The sequence below is a fragment of the Anser anser genome, assembly GCF_964211835.1.
Source record: "Anser anser genome assembly, chromosome: 7".
NCBI classification, from domain to species: Eukaryota; Metazoa; Chordata; class Aves; order Anseriformes; family Anatidae; genus Anser; species Anser anser.
Genome location: NC_139727.1, coordinates 38,583,856 through 38,603,711, shown reverse-complemented (window position 1 = coordinate 38,603,711; position 19,856 = coordinate 38,583,856). Strand labels below are relative to the sequence as shown.

The window sequence follows — 19,856 nt, the reverse complement described above, 5'->3', positions numbered from 1 at the left end:
TTTATGTCAAAGCTGCTGCCTAGCTAGGGGAGGATCAGATCTTCATAGAAATGCCTAATTTTTGCACACTGGTGGATGCTATTTTCCGGTACACTTCATTTGTGTGAGTGTTGGAGATGGCAGGCTCCTTCGGGCAGTGATACTGGACGAAATCCTACACTGGTGTCTCTCAGATGACATTATTTACTTTAGTTTCACCCATTCCATCATCTTTCCCTAGATGTTTTTGCATTAAGTACATCTTGTACTGAAAAAGAAATGCTTCTGAAGGAGGTCTGCTTCAACTCCTGGCAAGTGACAATGAGACAAAAGCTCAGAGATGTGTTAATCTAAACAGCCATAGTATCCCTGCCCCAAAAAGGACCGATTCCTTGGCAGATACTGCATCTGCCTCTTTCAAAGGAGAAGGGAATTTCTGGAAATGAATCTGTTGCGGGAAAAGCCAATAAGAGAAACTGCGTAATTTTGTCCTTAAAGTTACTTCTGGAATATTACCGTTTAAATACTGCACCCTCCCTTCAGCCTGCACTGGCATGGTCAGGGTGCATTTTCAGCAACAGAAGAAAAAATGGGATTCCTAAATCAAGTATCTCCAACAGAAAATGCCTTTCTCTTGGTTGCAACAGACAGAAACATTGTTTAAACCAGACTTTTTTTGGCATTTACTGGCATTACTAAGAAAGAGTTGGCAAGGAAAGTTGGCAGAAGGAGATGAGTTGGATAAGCTTTAAAGATTTTTTTTTTTTCTATAAAATGAATATCCAGAAGCTGTGTAAATGTTTTTTTTTTGTTTTTGTTTTTTTTTTTTTTTTCACTTTAAAAGCATATAGAAAGACAGCATATACACATTTTTGACCGAAATGGCATCTAAGCTGCCTGCACCCTCCAAATTCTATTCTCTCAATTAAAAAATTGAAAGAAAAAAAAAAAGACAAAACAAAACACCTCAGGAAATCCCTAGAATGTTTATTCGGGAACAGACCAGCCTGTTACAGTCATTAGCTTGCAAAGGTATTTCTGTTATAGTCAGAGGGCAAAGTGAATTTTAACCTTTTATTGCCAAGAGACGTCATGTTTGTTAGTGGAGTAGCTATTGAGATACATTGAAGCATATAAATTACTGTAAATTAAGTGAGTGGTGTATGTAAAAAACAAAACAAAACAAAATCATAAAAGTACATCCCATAGAGAGAAATTTAAATCAATTTAAATGCCTGTAATTAATTTTAAAGCTCTATGTTTCATACTTTCCTGAGTACTATTTATTACTTTAATGTTTCTGATTATAAAAAGTTTTAATTGCAACAAAAATATATTTCAAAATATTGACCTCCATTTTCATTGCAAGTTTTAGTGCAGAATTGCTTGCAGACTTGGTATGTTGATTATAAAGGAAGAAAGGGAATAGTGGTGGACTGGTTTAAGCTGCGATCTGTGGGAGCCCTCCAAACACATGTGGTTGTTTCCCAGGATCCCCATAGGAGGGAGAGAGGAAAGGAAACCGCTGCTCTATGGAGACGAAGCATTGAGAGCCTGGGAACAGTGCAAGTCACAGAGGGCAAATTTAAGATATGGATAGAAATGGTTTTCTTTTTTCTTTCTTTTTTTTTTCCTTTTATTTATTTATTATTATTTTTTTAAAGATGGAAACCTAACTTTGTATAGTCAAACATCTCCCCTTTTATTGCCTTGACCTTTTCCATCTATAAAATGGGAATAAAGTTTAATCCAAGCCATGGGACATAAATTTGATTTTGGTAATGGCCTTTTCAGATTAAAAAAGTTATTTGTATTCATACTCACACACTATACAACTTTTAGGGAGCAAGGATTTGCTCTTCTGGGGGAAAGATGAATGTCTTGCATGTGTGGATAAATCACGCATGTGTTGTCAGAACAAGGGAACAAATATTTTCAAGATTTTAGTTTCCAAAGAATTAAAGAGGAGGAGTGTTTGCAATGCTGAGTACAAGGGTTTTCACTGTTACAATCTTAGAGGCAATTTAAAAGCAGCTTGTAAGTACTATGAAGAACATTAATTGAAATTTTTATAGTGTATGATGAGCTATATAAATCAGTCCAAGTCCCCTTTAGCACGATCACCTTTCTTTGATGGAAATGACAGTGACATGAAAACACTGTTTTTAAGGAACATTTGAGAAACATTATTTTAGGGTATTATGTATTTTTCTTTCAAGTGCACATTTTTACTGCCCTCAAATGTACAATTCAATCATCAAACATCAATTTATTTTTAAAACACAACTTATAAGTTTTAATACACTTCCATGCTTCTTTTACTGACTAATGTAAGAAGAAACCTCAATGTGTATGATAGAAAGCAACTCCCATTTCAGCCTGCACAGAATAAGTATTTAGCAATCTCTCCAAACCTGTGTTTGAGATGGAAGACAATGTCAGCTAGATTTGGACAATTCCTTTAAAAGATATTCCTGAGGCTTCCTCACTGCATTGATGAATATCCCATATCCCATATCCTCTCCTCTCGTCTCCCTCTTTCTCTCCTCTCCCTCTTTCTCTCTCTCTTTTCTTCCTTCTTTCTTCTTCTTTTCTTTTTTCTTTTTTTTTCAGGGAAATGTCAAAAATTTTTTAACAGTGTTCAATGCTAAATGCAATAGTGTTCAGTGCTAAATAATTTAGAGGAGTCCAGTCTCTGCTTCAAGTCTCTTTCAATGGCAATATTATGGAAAGGAGGGTGTTTCATTTTGTTTTTGCTGTTGCATGTTTGTTTGTTTCCCAGCAAAACCTTCACTTTTCTTGGTGAAAGGAAAATCAATACATCACTGGTAAAATACAAAGTGTCTCACCAAGACACATTACTTAAACTGAGAGTGAATTGTTAAATTAACACAGTCACGGAAAATTATTTGGAAACAACATGGTATGTTTTTATTGCCTCTTCAGCAGCCACCATGTCATTTTAAATTTTTACATTCTGCATTTTTGTATTTCATATGCACATTTTCCCATTATAGCAATGAGAGTTTCTAAAGTTCCTCAAGAGCAATAGTGAAATTGCTTTCATGACCTGTTCCTTTGGTGTGATGTCTGGCTCCTGACAGTCCACCGTGAACAAATGAGACATTTCTTCAACATTGAATAAAGTCATATGCCAATTTATTGCTGTCTTTACCTATCTCACAAAATCATTTCTCTGCATCTCTTGGAATGTGCAGATTTGATTCTTCCATTTTATGGAGTTTTATCTTGTCTGTTGATGCAATGTCACCGTCACAGTCTTGATATAGGAAAGGAAATACCTTGTCCCACACATTTAGCCTAAGGCAATGTTTGTATGTACAAGGTATTCTTATCTGTGAATTTTGATTTACAAATCAAAATTTGATTGAGTTGTTTTGGGGGAAGTTGATATACCTTCTTTATCCGGTTTATCATGAAATTTAGGTTTCTTTAGCACCAGAGTTTCTATGTAAAAGCAATTAACTGCTGTCTGAGGGAGTAACACAGCAGCCCTCAGCTAGGGCAGTTCAGATTTAGTTGCTCAGGACTCAGGAGGCCCTCACAGGTGAGGATGCTCGAATGAGTTGTCCATCTGAGTTCCTCTCTGAAACTCCATTCTGCTGGCAAATAAAGCTTCTCATTTAAGCTTCATGATATGGCTCTGAAATCCTCCTTTGCTGATCATCTCAGGAAATCACCACAGTCAGGGAACCCTATAGAGCCTTTCTCTATTATATGTTGCCAAGCCTGAATGAAATTTCCAAAAAGATGATATATAATGTTATACTTGTCAGAAGACTCTGGTTTGCTCCTGTGCTTCAAAGTCCTATTCTAAACACGCTGTGTTTCGTGACACTTCACGACAGCGCAGTAGTATCCATATCTGGCAAACATTTACTATTTATACTGATGCTAATGAACGTTTTCAGAAGCTTTCTTCTTTGCACGCTGCTTACCTGTATGAGGTAGGAGTACAAAAAACAGGTCTGGTGCCATATACCACTATTTACCAGAGTAAAGTTTTCCCTATATGAGCATCACCAGGGCTTCTGCTGCTGTATTATATCCTGTTTGGGGCAACTCTCTTCACGAAAGAGAGAGGTCACCTGGGGGACCACAGGAAGGAGTGCAGGCAGTGGTTGGAGGGCTGAAAGCATGGCCTGTGGTGAGGAGTAAACAACTGGGACGTCGGGCCAGTTGAAAGAGAAAAAGGCTGAGCGGAGACATAATGAATCCTCAAGTATGTAAAAGGCTGCGGGAAAGTAGGAGGCAGTAATTAGTTCCTGTGCCACTGTTAGATATGCTCCCCGTCTAGCAGCAACAAGAAGAATGGCCTTACAAGGCAGCAAGTAAGAGCTCGGTAATGAAGATAATGAGAAAAGGATGTATTTACATGCATACAGTGAGGAAGGGAAGCTTTGAAGTCTCTGAGTGCACTTGGTTTTCAGAAACACCAGAGAAACAGCTGCTAACGAGAGAGGTATAGTTGATCTTGACATGGGGCAGGAACCTCTGAAGTTCCTTAATCCACATTTTCTATGATTTGAAGTGAAGCGAAGACCATTCTTTCTTCTTTATATAAAAATCTGCTTTGCAAGATTTTATCATCTCTAGATTTCAAAGAATAAGATTTAGATTTTTTATTATTTTTTATTATTATTATTATATTTTTTTTTGGATACCTGATCACTTCCTTCACAGGGAACACTTTAATTTCTTGCCTAAGATGAAGACTTTGTTGACCTATGTCTTTTCTTTCTCTTCCAATTAATAACTTAGCACAGTTTAGAACCAGATTCTAAATAGTATATAGACAACTTAAACTATAATGCTGTCTCAACTGGGTGAAGAGAAAATGTTCCAGAAGAAGCTGAACCTTTTGTTTCTGTTGTTTTAAATGTTATTATTAATTCAAGGACATGCACTGAAATCACAGAAGCAGATCGGGATGCCAGGGAGGTTGTGATATTTATAACCTGAGGAGGTTGGGTTTAGGGAGGAATTATTTAGGGCTCTGGAAGGACTTGTTAAATTTTGTGTTGTGCTGCAGAGTTCCCAGGTAATCACAGACAAGTCAATTAGCTTCTCCCTGCCATAGCTGCTCATCTGTGAAATGGAGATTGTGTTACGTCTCTGTCTCGCAGACTGGTGCCAGCTTATGCATGGGGAGGTTCTCACTTGAGCAGTGATAGAGGCTGGTATAAACACGCATGACAGTTTTAGAAAACAGTAGTAGACAGCCTGAGGAAATCCTTTCTTTCAGGAGTTTTGGAGATTCAGGAAGGAGATATAAGCCATTCTGTCGAGACAGGTTACAAAAAAATACAATGCCCATGTGAACTGTTGACTGTGCCTTGTAATAACACTTACCTTATTGCCACTTTCCAAAGTATATGGTATAAAATATTGTAAACAAAACTTTCATGGGAAGATTAATCTTCTGAAAGTCTCTTTTGTATATCTTTTTGGATTTCACAGAAAACTTGTTATGCAGAAATATCCAGGCTTCACCAGAGGCTTTCTGGGAGTATAATGCCATTAAACAATGTTGGGTGGCAGCAGTAGACTTGTATCTGTGTCATCTGTTACTCTGAGAAGCATCAAAGCTTCAAAAGCTTTTCAGGAAGGGGGAAGGGAGGAGGGGATTTAACTGCAGTGCATCATAAATAGACCAAATCCTGAGATGACAATTTCAACTGTTTACAATAAGCAAGAAGTAATTCAAAACACATTCTGGGATATTTGGGCTGTAAAGTCCTTCTGGTAGATCACATGGGCTGTGTTTCAGAGCTGTTTTATTTTTAATTAGCAGTGAACAGAGACATGGTGTTGTTTTTTTTTGTCTTTTTTTCTTTTTTTCAAAGGATCAACTGAATGGAAACATGTTCAGTTAAGAGCTGGTTGTTAGTTTTTTTTTTTTTTTTAATTTTTTTTTTTCCTCTCAGTATCTTTTCTGCAGCTTTATGTTAGAAGCTGTGCAGAAAGTAGATTGGATGCTGAGTGTGGCTTATCTGGGGCAGGAAACGTGAGGTTGGCCTGTTGGAAATTTTCAGGTGTTCAACATATTTGTTCACTCTGTGCTCCTCGGCGATGTATCTCTTGTGGTAGCAACTCTTCCTAATGTTAAGTTGAAAATGTAAGATTTTTTTTTTAAGGTAGTTAGCTTGTTGTTGTTCTAGGCTGGATAGGAAGGCTCTTCTGTGTCTAAAAGTGAGAATTTTCCCTCAAGAAACAATAAATCGGCAAAGCTGATGGGAGCTCAGCCACATATGGCATGGTATATCCATCTAATGCGAATATTGAAATACCCTGTATATCCTAGCCCAGCCCTAGGGACACTGGTGTATTCAAATTTCCATTGCAGTTTAATACTTGGGGGAGAAGGGGGGAGGGAAGAAAATAATAAAAATAAAAAAAATAATAATAATGAAAGAAGAAGCAGAAAATTTGAGACTATCACCAAGGTTTAAATCAACATGTTTTCAGAGCTTTACTGCATTTGCTTAGGCAAAACTGCATACAATGACCTGTTTCAGGTAATCTTTATTATTCTCTTACATTTATTAATTCACTGGCTTCTGGTATTGGGGCAGGCAGGCAAAAGCAAAGCAGAACTGCTACAAAAAGTGGTGTTACAAGAAGAGTATGTAGAAGCATACTTGAATGATATGCATGTGATATGCATAAAGGCAACTGAGAGCTGTCCAGAAAGGCAGATAGGTGTTGTACTGTCCTGATGGGATCATCTGGTAGCCTGGATTTGCAGGGGCAGATTTTTGGAATAGATCCTGTTGCATATAGAATTAAAATAAGAGTTTGCAGCGTACAACTCTACTTGTTCATCATCTTCTAGCTGCAGGAACAACGGCTGCTTTCTTCCATAATTTCAGTGCTACTGTCTGGTCTATTTTCCCACAGCTCCTATGGGTATTCAGCTCCAGCATCCACAGGCTGAACTGAAAAATGTTCTTACTCCTTCTGTTTTGTTGCACTGGTCCCTGAGACTGAGGTTGGGTAATTGAAACGTTTTATGAGCCTTCTGCAAAATTGGTGGTTTTGTTTGTTGTTGTTGTTGTTTTCTCACCCTGTGCAGCCAGTTCAGCAAGCAAGCAAGAACATTTTTGCTCATGGTAGAGCAGCTGAAGGTGACAGCGAACTTTTCTTTATACTTTTATCACATGTTGCAAATGCCTTTGAGATGTTTCTTTCTTTGTTATCTTAAAATGCTCTGCTATATCGATTTTTGCTTTTTCTCTAAAGGGCTGAAAATTTCAGCAGTAACCCTGAAGCTAACTAAAATAATTGATTATCTGTTTTTAACCTCCTCTTCAGTTATTTACCTCATGTCCTTCAATGGAGAAAGGGTGTGTTATTTCTAGATGATTTAGTGTAAAGGAGATCTTTGTTGAGCTTTAATATCAATTTATATAACCTTGATAGAGGGGTTATTTTTTTAGACCTGCAGGTTTATCTAATATGTCATATGAGAGCTTGTTCTAGAAATATCATTTTATAGCATTTTTACTGAGCCTATAAGCAATAATGAAGCAGATTTTCATAAGATTATTTAGCAATTGAAAATACTTAAGGATATTATCTACAGGAGGAATTAACTGTATATTAGCCTTCTATCTTCTCCTAGTTAGACATCTTTTAAAATGTACTCTATAATTAATGAATACATTTTGTTTACAGTTTTTTACATATATGTTAGTGGAAATGGCATTTTCATCAGTGTTTTGTCTTTGTCTTTGTGGCAAGAAATATTTTGGTCATTAATATTTTTGATCTCTGGGTTATCATTCAGAATAAAACATATGTTTTTGTTCTAGGACATGTTTTCTTAGATAGCTTTTCTGAGCTTTCCATGCTGCTTTGTGTCATTTATTTCCTATGAGAATGTATACGTATAGATGTGGTATCTGTAAGTAAAGTATCTTTCAAATTAAGTAGAAAAATGTGAGATGCTGCCCACAGGTTGGCAATATCATTTGCTTTACTAGGAAATCTTCAGATCCTTCTTTCTCTTAGGGCACATTCCAGGACATAAAAATGATTAATGTGTCTTGGAAGTACAGCTTTGGAAAGTTTGTCATGTTATCTTGAGTAGCCTAAGATTGGGGTGAAATCTCCCCTTCCATTAGTTTAAAAAATATTAATATTTGATCTGTTTTCATATAACTCATTCATCACCTTCAAAAGATCATCAGAGACAAATTACAGCTTGAAAGAGTGGAAATTAGACACCAGCTCCTCACTTCTGGTTCACATTCCAGTATTTGTGATGCAAAAGGGAACTTGAATCCAGAAGCACATCTGTGATTGCAATAACAAATTAGCAAAGAAGATTTAATCTGAGCCACATAATATGAAAAGTTGTTTAGAGAGAATGAAGTCTGAGCTCAGAGATCTTGGCACAGACTGGTGCAGTGAAGCAGTCTGATTGGAGGGGAGCAGGAGCGATCTGAAAGTGAAGAACAGCATGTGAATTAAGCCAAATAATTAAGTGATTTAAGCATTAATCTGGCCAACCCTCCGAGTTCATTCAGAGAAGCAAAATACATATCATTGCTTCTCTGGAGATTGTTGCATTGTCAAGGATTCAGCTTAGCCAGGATATTTAGACCTACCATTTACTTGTATATAAAAAAAAAAATCTTAAATTTCTCATTGTCTGAATCTGATTGTATCTTTTTGTCTTTCAGTAAGTTTTATTTAGTTGCAATTACTCTGGCTTCAAAATCTTGAAATCAAATAAATTAATGAAAATGGAAAATCAGAACTCTTTCCTAATTAAGAACTGAGCTTTTCAAGGAATATGAAAGGATCTAATTTAGAGAAAGATGTTTGGAGAGCATGAAATGTGGCTTGAAGGAGATACATGTGCATTTAATATAACTTACTGAGCACAGCCAGATTTATATTGACGGGAGACAAAAAGCATCTGAAATCCTCTTTCAGTGATAGAATAATTTATGAGCTTTCTTGGAGCGTTTGGAGTTGACTTTCAGTTCAGTGAAATGGGTGGCCATTCCAGTTTGGTTCTTGGTGGACAAAATTGCTGCAGTATTTTGTGTCAGTTCTTTCTGTGCTAGGTAGCTGAACTGTGGAAATACTGGGAGGGATCTGACTGTGCTTTTTGTTTCTGCTCTTCAACGGCTTTGCAAACCTGTATGAGAACAGAAAAACCTCCATCCTGAGACCGTCTGAGTTGCAGAGTGCTCTGAGGATGCCGATGGCACTGAAGGGTTGCAAAGAGTGCTCAGGTAGCTCAGATAATGTCCATTATGGGTGCAATTCAGAATGGACTTAATTGTCTATTGACTCTGAAACACACTTCTCGTGATCTGCCAATTCCCCAACATACACAAATACATTGTGCCTGCAGCACCCACGTGTAATATTTGCAGCTCATCCCTCCTCAGCATTCCAGACAACTGCTGTGGAAAACATTTTCAGAAATAATCTAGATGATGTGTCATTTCTTATCAGAAGTAATTATCATGGTAATTCTTTTCCCCACCGTGGCTAGGTGTTAAATCTAGTTGTGGGTTCCCCACAAATGTATGCTGCAATAATTACGTGTGCAGAAGGAGAGATGTTTCTGAAGAGGTTCAGGTTTGCTGTTCAGTTCCAGGTCTGTTAGAGCACAGTGGATGTGTGGGTGGTAAAACTGAGAGCTATTAGATGGGAATACTCATAGAAAGTGTGGCAGGACAACAGGAGTAAGGTGCATAAAATATAATTACAATGACATGTAGTCTCTGACAGAGTCCACATGCTTGACCCTGATTTCTGAGCAAGGCAGAAGACCATAATGTTATAATCGAGTATCTGTTAAAAGGAGGTCACAGTCCCCATCCTCCTTACAGAAAGGAGGAATATTACTTTTAAAACTACGCGTGGTGGAACAATCTACTAAGCCCAAATGGGATGTACTAAATCTACATGGCATAGTCCTCAAAGAAGTTCATGTACATTTAAAATTGGCAAATATCAACAGCTGTTCATTCACATTATAATTACCCAAATTGCAAAGGACTGTCTGCAACAAGTTCTGTTTAGTAACTCAGACTACCCAGACCCACTGCAATTGCTTTCTTACTGCCAGCTCTATTAAGTTTTGTTTTGTAACAGTTTACCACAGAACAGACATGTTTGTTTTCTCTGCACAGCCTTCCACAAAGCATTGTTTAAGCAGCACATAATGTATTCCAACAATGAGGTACTTTTTGCTCCCATCTGTTTGATAGCAAAATGAACAGTTGTGATTCGTACGTATAGTGTAAATACTGTATAATGACTATGGGTTTACTTTGAGCAAAGTCCAGGTTATTGCATTCCTGTGCCAGGTTTTAGTCCCTCTTTGAGTTAACAAGAGACTTCTGATGCTGGGGCTGATCTTTTCAGGTGCTAAACCTACCTGTAACAGAGCAACCCATCAGTGACCAGGGTGGTGGTAATAGGCTGCCACGAGCAGCCCTGACAGCACAGCAGGTGCCAGGAGGATCAGATGCCGTGTGCTTTTCATACCTTTGAGGCCGTGTGGTGTCTAGTCTTTTCCAACTTGAGGGCAACATGGATACTCCCCCAGAGGTTTACAGGGCTGTGGATATTGCCATTTTATTCTTCTAGGGTAACACAGTAAGGAAAAACAGCGGAGAGAAGGACTTATTTTTAACCAGCCTCTTATCCTTCTCCTTTTTTTTTTACCATTAAAAAGACCTTTATATTTACAGTTCTTTCAGAAAGCTAAAATCTGCACAGATGCAATCAGCCTCCTGCCAGCGTGATGGAGAGCAGACAGGGCAGGGGCTCTCCAGCCATCTCAGTGAGCGTGTGGCAATAGCAAACTCCACACCTCTCCATCAGACTCACATTAAAAATCACTTCTCAGGACCTGTTTCCAAGCTGGGGATCGACCAGCTGTATTGGGTAGGAAGTCCTTTGCTTCATGAAGTCAGGTCCTCACCTGGATGACAAAATTTGGTGGCATCAGGTAGCTTTATGGAGATTGTCCTTCAAAGGGGTGGCAGGCAGCACCCTAGGTAGAGGTCTGTTTGGGATAAAGTGCAATAAATGAGAGCTGGCTAAAAGCACGTCTGTTATTTAATTTTTGTCTTTAATAGCTGTTCTTAATACAAAATTGAGTTCGCAGTTTGGTGCAGTCATCTCTATTCAGTCAAAAACACATGTTGTTTCCTTTTCCTTTCTTCCTTCCTTTGTGAATCGTGAATCTAATGAATCGCCTGCTTCCAGATGCTGAGCAGACTCCTTGCAGGTCATCAGGCATGCAGGGAAGTGTAATAAATACATGCTGAATGTTGGTTTGTGTTGGTTTGCATCCATCCTGCTGCAAAGATACAGGAAGGGCTTCAATACTTCGCATTGGCTGGTTTGTGTTACAACACGCCACCTTCTCCCAAACCACATCCTGAGGCCAAGGATAGCGTAGCTCGCTCCTGACCAGCTTTTTCAGAGTATTGGCAACACCAGCTCCATTGTCATAATTCACTAATGTTTGTTCTCTGAACTTGTTTTTAGGAATCTTTGAAAGATTGTTTTCAAATTTTGTCCTGAAAAGCGAGCACTGATTTTGACCTGTTCTTAACCATTAACTATTCTTCTTCTTAGTTCAGCAGATAAATGGATAACTATTTTAAAAGCCAAGGCAGGCCCATTTGCTCTGTTTAGTTGTAATTACATAGAAAGAACACATTTGATCTTTTTTTTTTTTAAACACATAAACTGTGTAGTTACTGTTAATCCTTGTGTTGCTGGCCATATGCACTTAAATATGTTTTAGCACAACTTCCGTGCTTGATAAAGCAAATATGGTGCAAACGTTGAACTCAGTTTCATGCCTGACTTTCTACTGACACCAAATAAATTCATGGCATAACAAGTCAGCCTCAGAAGATGCAGATTTCTTTAAAACATGAAACTGGTTATTTTGGATTTCCTCTTGGAATATTTGATCCGTAATGTTATGACATTCTGAACATGTTTTAGTTAGGTTATTCTTTAATTTAAAAAAAAGAAGAAAAAAAAGAAAGTAAATCAGGAATACTCGCGAAAAGGCTGTAGCTAAATTGTAAGCAAGCTTTCCTTTTCCCAGAGCAGTCATTGGCTTTGTATTTCTGCATGGAAACCAGGAAACTGTGTGCTAGAGCTGTGCAGTTTTATTGATTTCGGTCTGGCACAATTAACTTCTCAGTTTCCTCTTTCTTGAGCGTTATTTGCTTGAATTTTTAACTCTGCACAGGGATGCTGGGACACCAACAGTGAGCAGGAATCTGTTAATTTAAAAAACCTTTTATAGAGATTTGTAAGAGATTTGTCAGATGTTGCCAAATAAACTGATGGCCAGAGGCTGGGACTCAGTGGTATAGAAGCAGTGCACCTCATTCTTTTTTTTTTTTTTTAATTTTAATTGAAAATCATTTTAGTCTGTGAAGGGAATTTGGGTCATTCCCAAGGCTGTCCTACAGCTCCTGTTTTATGCACATCACGTGAGCTCCATGTTTGTGGAACTCCTCGGAGTTCTCTATTCCTGTAGGGAAGCTTGTAAGAGAAGAGGCAGAAGAGCCTTTGCCCTGTCCCTGCCTTGGGACCTCATGTGCGATGGTTTCTGCTGGTTTCTGCTGTGCCTGTGGTGTGCAGCTATCCACATGCAGCTGGCTGGCAACGTAGGAAGCAGGAACAAGAAGGTGGAAAAGAATGACTACCACCAAGAAACAGGTTGAGTTGCTCTACAAGAAAGAAAAAGGAAAAAAAAGTAAAAAAGAAAAAAAAATGGAGGTTCAGATTAGAAACTGTGTCTTCCAGACAGAAGGAGCTTGCATCTGTTTGTATTGCCAGCAAGAAAACAAACAGTAGATCATTCTATTTTCGAAGAGTCAGTGCGTCTTAGAGCTGGGAACAAACCTGGAAGTCCTTTGGTTTTGTGCATTCCTGGAGTGGCTCAGCCAATTTGTTAAGGGGCTGTGATTCTTTGCTACTCCAGTAAAAAAATAGATCTGCCGCAAAACCCTCTGTTCTCTTTGTTACTACTCATTATATACAGCCACAGGGATACATGCTTGTCATTTGACAGTAAGGAAAGCACAGCTGAGTTCACTGCCCTGAGGAGCTTGCAAGACAATATGAATTAAATGTTTATACTTTTCATGTCTGCATGAAATATCGCTTGATTTTGGAGGTGTTTGCAAGAAACACAGCCTCTTGTGTTCACTCCTAAACTAAAGCCAAAAGAAAAGAAATAAATATTCATCAATTTAAAAGCAATGCATAAAATTTATTGTATTCTTTGTCACTTGTAATTATCTTAAATGTATATACTTTGTAGACAGCTTGCACTGCAGATTATTGGATTGAATTCCAGTTATCATGGTAAGATTCCCCAGATAGCTTTATTTCTTATAGATTTTCCAGCTTTTTCCTCTTCGTGTACTACAGATAGTGGAGGGGTAATATCAGCTCAAGGATATAATACCTGTAAGCACACCTTTTAGATTGTGGAGGCACCAACACAAAACATCAGTGTGCAACAAATAAGGGACAAAAAGATATTTTCATGTAGATAGCACAAAATGGCATAGATTTTATCCCTCCTGGAGATAATGTACTCTTTTCTCAGTTACACAATTTCTAATTCTTGATGCTAGCTATTCAGAAACAAGAAAAAACACCTAGCTTTGTATGGCATGTAGCTATCTGATGCATCTCAAATGTTCATGACTTCCAGAGCTATGTTTAAGAGATAGCGTAAACTTATGACCCTCGCAGTATTGTTTTTGTTTGGTTTTATTTGTTTGTTTGTTTTAGTTTGTGTGTGTTTTTTTTGTTTGTATGTGTGTTTTGGAATTTATCTTTTCAGAAACATAGAGGATAAAGTAAATATGGTCATATCCTTGGAGTAATTCTTGATGCTTTTTGTTCAATTTAAGACTCCCTGGATTAAAAATTACCTTCAAATTTTCCCCTGGTGGAATACTTTGGCTATCACATCATCTGCTCTTGTTTGACCTGTGTCAGTAGTGGGGGAAATCAGTGGGGGAAATCAAAACTGCAACAGTCCTCACTGACTGTCTTCAGCCAGCGATGAGTGGGTAATTTCTGCATGAATAAGCTATGTGTAGCGTTTAATCCTAAATACGTACTGAAGTTCTAGAAGCGTGTTCTGGTTTCTCTGCACTTTGAAGACATCTCTTCCCTATTCCTCTGTTTTCATAAACAAATGTTGATTTGCTTCTGCATCCAGTTGCCTTGTATAACACTGTGTTAAACCACCATTCGTGACTATACACATGGCAGAGCTGGGCTGCCTTCGTGGTAGCTAGTCAGAACAAATCATCCTCACCTCTTGTATCTTCATGTATCCTATGGGAAAAGTGTACTTAGGCTGCTAAGGTCTGCTACATCATTGCATATCTCTGACAAGCTTTGGGCAAGGCTGGCGTGGCTTCCAAAGTCTCTTCTCTTGTGCTTGTCCCTGACAATGTGATTTCTTTACTTTGAACTAAATCCCAGACAAGTAATTATTAAATGTGACATTTTATGAGTTTTGCTGTGTTTTTGTTTTTGGTCCACGTTGGATGTTAGGAAGCTTGGTGCATACAACTAATTGCAGTTTATAGTTTTTAAAAAATTAGAAGGCTTTTCCTCACAATCTTGCCCATCTCAACCCATTTCAAGCTAGGAATGTCCCACCAGTGAGGTGTGAGGATAATTCATGCAGTCTGTGGCCTGATATGTCACAGGCACTTCACAGATGTAGGTCAACTTGATGGCACATGCAAAGTCAGCCCTGTTGCAAGGTTGGCTTTAGTGAAGCTAGTAGCAGTTCTGGAGGGAGTGGAAACCACTTTGTTGGATTAAACAAATCTGCCTGTTTCAATCTACCATGCAAGGATATTACTGAAAACTTAATTTGAAGCCAGAGAAACAAAATAATCCCTTTTGGTTCTATTTCTTGTGCTGATCCTTATTCTCAAATACTGGATTTGGATATCTGAAACAGCTGAAAATGCATTTGGCTTTCCAAATGAATTAATGCTTCTGTTTTGAGCTTATTTACACTCTTTCTCTTGTCTTTAGATATCTCCTTTTATTTCTATCATGTAGTTGCTAGAATATTTTTTTTCTTTAAACTTTTATGTGCTGGTCTAACTCATATATCTTAATCCAATAAAATCCTTTATGGAGAGGAAGGTGTAAAAAACATATGCACTAGGACTGTCTGCTTCATCGGTTCTCCCTCTCTTCAGATGTAATAAGAAATGACTCAAAATATTCTATCCCAATCTCAACAGTCAGTATCAAGGGAAAAGCTAACAGCACTGCAACGTGATTACAGTGCGTGCCAAATCCACAGCCCAAAGGAAGAGATGATCCAGCAGTGATTAAGACTTTTTCCTAGATTACTGTGCAGAAAAATATGCTCAGTGACAACTACTTTGTATTGAAATTCCAGAATGGGCATCCCACCAAGGTGAACAAATCTACTCCAAATGGATAGCTACTAGTATTTCAGACACAGAAAACTGTGTGTGTGTGTGTCTGTTTGCGTGTGTGTATGTGTCTATTATATCAATATTATTAGAAAGTACTCCACGAAAGTATGAGACTTTCAAGATCTGCTGCTGAGGCTCTGTCTTGGTATTTGTGTTGATGTGATAAACCATGAGCAACTAAGGGAAATATATATGTATGTATATATATGTATATATATATAGAATTGCTGGTTTTGAGCTACTATTGCAATGTCCTGATGCCTTCACGGGAAGGAAGTTGCCTATCTGCTCACCACTGCGTTTAGGGAGCGCGTTTTTAAAATACTTTGTGTCGTATGTAGACAAAGACAGGAGTTTGAAAACTTGTTCACTTTTCACGTTGGTGGAAAGTGGCAGAAGGGGTGAGTGAAGCACAAAACCAGTTGAGGTGCAAGAGCTAGGCTCAGCTGGAGGGTTTAGCTGTTTCCCGTAGCAGAGTGCAGGTGTCCCAGCCCAGAGGTGACTGCGGTACAGCTGGGCTGCCCGCACCCTCTCCAGGCTCACAGGGGAAGCCCTCAGTCCCCAAACCATCCTTTCTTTTCTCTTTCTAATTAAAGATCTGGAGATCAACGTGAATTAAGTGGGAGGGTGGGAGCACTTAAAAGTACTTGAAAGCGTGTATTAATTAAACTACCTTTTCTTGTGCATATTGATTTTAGTTCTGTTGTGGGAAAACGAACAAACAACGGTGACTCAGAAACAGCCTACTGTCTCACCAGGTTCCAGTTGTTCCAGAAAGCCTGTACTCATTTATTATGTGCTTTATCAGAGAGAGTTCTTGCTTGGCTTTAACTAAAAGTTAATCAATTATTATTTCACTAATTTCAGAATATTATCGCTATGACCAAACTAACATCCCTCAGCAAGCAAGCAAACAAGGAACAATTTAATGGGTGAAATACCTTTTTTTTTTTTTTTCATTGTCAAATTTTGATGGGGATTTTGAAAGTAAATGCTCTAAATAAGAGGAGAAAGTGATGGAGAGTACTACTTCAGTTATCCTGAGGTCAGTTTTACCTCTTAGGATATCAAGGAACAGTTTGTGTGCATTGATGAGGTACTCCACAAATACGTTGTGAAAAAGAAAAGAGCAAATTGAAGTTAGAGTAGAAAGAACTAAAAAAAGGAAATCAGTAGAGAAAAGAAAGGTCAAAACATTCACAATTATTTATTATTATGGTGTAAATAATTATGGTATTTGTTGTGATGTTAAAAGAATATGGTGTAAATGGTTCCATAAGGTTCACTTTAACTCCTGTCAGGTTTGATAATTCTAAAGCGATCATATGTGGAATAAGTTTTGGTATCAATATGGAAATTATTTTTTCTGATTCTTAAGAAAGTCTTATAGCAAGCTGTTCTTTATAAAAGTTTCTGAGCAGAAGAGTCTGTGTACTCACAACGTGCTTTCTTATCATTCTAAACAAAAAATATAAAACAGCTATCTAATATCAGTGTTTACAGTAATTGCCATTTCATCTTGCAATTCAGTTTCGAAAATATTGATTGTAAGGAGAGAGTACTACAGTGTTTCATGAGACTTGAAATGAGTTTTTAAGGTCTTGTAGCAGAACCGCGTAAATACTTTAATGGAGAGCTCACCAGTACTGTTGGGAAAAAATAAAAAATAAAATAAAATTCATTTTTTTCATTAATTTCACAAGTGTATACTTTAGCAAGGAAAAAAACCAAAAACTTTCTGAATAATCTTTGCTTTTCATTCACATTAGAAATGTATCATTTTAAGTGCCTATGTGTTTCCAAATACCATAGCACCTGAGCAGTCTGTAATTTTTACTGTATTTATGCTTACGACTACCAGCCAGAATAGGAAAATGTATAGTTTCATCTCTTCCCAGATGGCATAAAAGAAAATGAGCCACTTGCTTGAAAAATATTTCTATGATAAATCAGGGATCTAAACCAGGGTCTCCTGCAAAACAGTCCAGCATCCTAACTGAAGACATTATTGTGTTCAATAACGAGTAGTTTCAGCTTTAGGAATTCTCTGAGAGATAGTTTTTGTCTTGTAGAAGTCTGTTTTATACTGCAGCTGCTTTTTTAACTTTACAACTTAGCAACATCAACTGACTGTCAAATAAGTACCAGTGAGAATTCATGAATAAACATGGTTATCATTTACATACTAACAGAGGGCCTTTAGCTGAAAGGAACCCATTTGTGCTCCTGCAATATATTAATTATTTACTGTGTTATATTGTAATTAATTGTATTTTACTCTCTCAAAACTCTCTAGTATGTATATCTTACAGGGTTTGGAACCACTGCACTAATATTAAAGTGGTAATCAACATTGTCTCTAAATATTCATGCCAATAAATGACTCCCATGTGTTTGCTGAATGCCAAGGATAGGCTGAAGCTTTTATTTAGCATTCTAGTGGGATCTAGTTCCTACAAAGTTCACATAGATGCAGAATTTCAATATTGTTGCTATTTTGCATGGGGAGAGGGAAACATGTCTGAATTTGCACGAGCAGTGGGGAAGGACACTGAGAAGAAAGCAATGGTATCTCAGTCACAATTTGCACTTAATAATGCCTGAGAGCACCGGGGAGTTGTCAGCTATTTTTTATTATAACAAAATTACAATGTTGTTTAGTCTACGACAGTCTCCTCATAATTTCACTTTTTAATAAACATTTACAATTTTCCAAATCATTTAAAAATTCTTGCATTGTATGGGTGGGGTGCTCTGACCGTCACACAGCCAAGGCTGCATCACGGCACCGCTGCAGCAATCACACATTCAGACACATTTCCCAATAAATCAATTAAATACAATACCCCTAAAGATTAGACTGCCTCAGTTTGGCAATTGGCTGGCATAAATCTTCAGAAAAGTGTATTGAGCGTGCAGAGGAACAACTGATTTATTGAGCTACTGTCAGAATTTCAAAACAAGGAAATACTGTCTCGCAACCCTGTAAGTTTGTTTAATGAAATGTGAGTTAAGTGTAAACGGTTTTAGAGTACATGTGAGTGCAGACTTCTGGATTAAGAGTAGCTAGCAGATTGTAAACTGTGCTTTCCCGTTTGGTGCTCTAAGAGCCCGTATAGGTGCTCTGCCCCTCCTGCAGTGTTTAAGCCCCCGCCCCCTCCCACTTCCAGGACTGAATGGATCACCACCGTGTGCAGACTTTTCTGATGCTTTTTCACAGCCCCCAAAGTAGTGAATTCACCTTCAGATACTTGAGATGAAAAAGAACTTGTTTTACCGTCAGGGGAAGAGCAATGTGAAGATTGCACGGAGTCGTGTCGGTGCTGAAAATGCAATCCAGATGCCCTGACCCCTGCTCCATGCCGGAGTGAGGGATTTCTGTGCGCTCTGCTCTTGATGTCTTGTTTAGAAATTTCTCTTGCATGCTTGTATGTGTACAAATACTTTGTCTATTGTTCTCACAGAGATTCTTGATAATATTGTTAGCCATATTTCTGATTGTTCCAACACCAATTCTTTTTCTAGCTAAATCTTATTTTTTTTTCTTATGAAACAACGTGTTAAAATATGTAGCTGTTTATAGGGAACAAGTAGTTCAGCATGACGATACTTGATGTTTAGTTTCCATGATGGTCTTAGATCTGCATCGCATGTGGGGTCCTTCCTGCACGCAAATATTTAACATGCTCAGCCCTAAGGGAAGAACTATTTCTGTTAGAGCCACCCTGCTGACTGTGGCCACAGCACTGCAGGTCTGCTCTGAGGGCAGAGGCACCAGCTTCCAGCATGGCTAGCAGAGACTGGAAATGGTCATGCAAAGCGCAAACCTGATTACCCTGATCTCAGTTCAAAAAATCCTACAGCAAGACTGGACGTTAGTAAGAGATTATATTAGTGTTTAATCTCGTTGTACTATTATACGGAGAGGAAAGAGAGAAAATTCATAACTGTATCAGGTATCTCGTGGGAATGATGTGGACTTCATTGCTATGCTGATCTTCAAGACATGCTCTGGTGTGGAAAGATGCAAGGTCTCGAGATGCTGTGTTGCACACCACGCTGTCCCAAGGACAGCAGCATGAAGCCCCGCGTGTTCGCACTGTGCCAGGCGGGGCCAGATTCTGCATCTGATGTGCCCAGATCCCTGGCTGAGAGAGGTGCTGGCTCTGGTTTTAGACTCATCCGACTCCGTTCTCCTTTTGCAGAATCACCCAGCCCTGCTGCAGGTGGTGGTACAAGCTGAAGGAAAGCATCTGGTCATCCAGCTGGAGAGAAACGAGTGAGTACCCTTGGTGCACGTTCACTTTGTACCGGCATTCTTAGGGAGGGGTGGTAATGTTAAAGCTGAAGGGTTAAATG

The 19,856-nt window shown here is 38.4% G+C and overlaps 1 protein-coding gene across 3 annotated transcripts in view; it reads left to right on the top strand.

Moving 5' to 3' along the window:
* The window catches only part of ADAM12 (ADAM metallopeptidase domain 12), a 182,688-nt gene that overhangs the window by 26,495 nt on the left and 136,337 nt on the right, over positions 1-19,856 (top strand). For all 3 annotated transcript variants that reach the window (XM_083844605.1, XM_083844607.1, XM_083844606.1), the window contains exon 3: positions 19,703-19,776. In XM_083844605.1, coding sequence (XP_083700731.1) covers positions 19,703-19,776 — 74 coding nt within the window. The remainder of the gene's footprint in view (positions 1-19,702; positions 19,777-19,856) is intronic.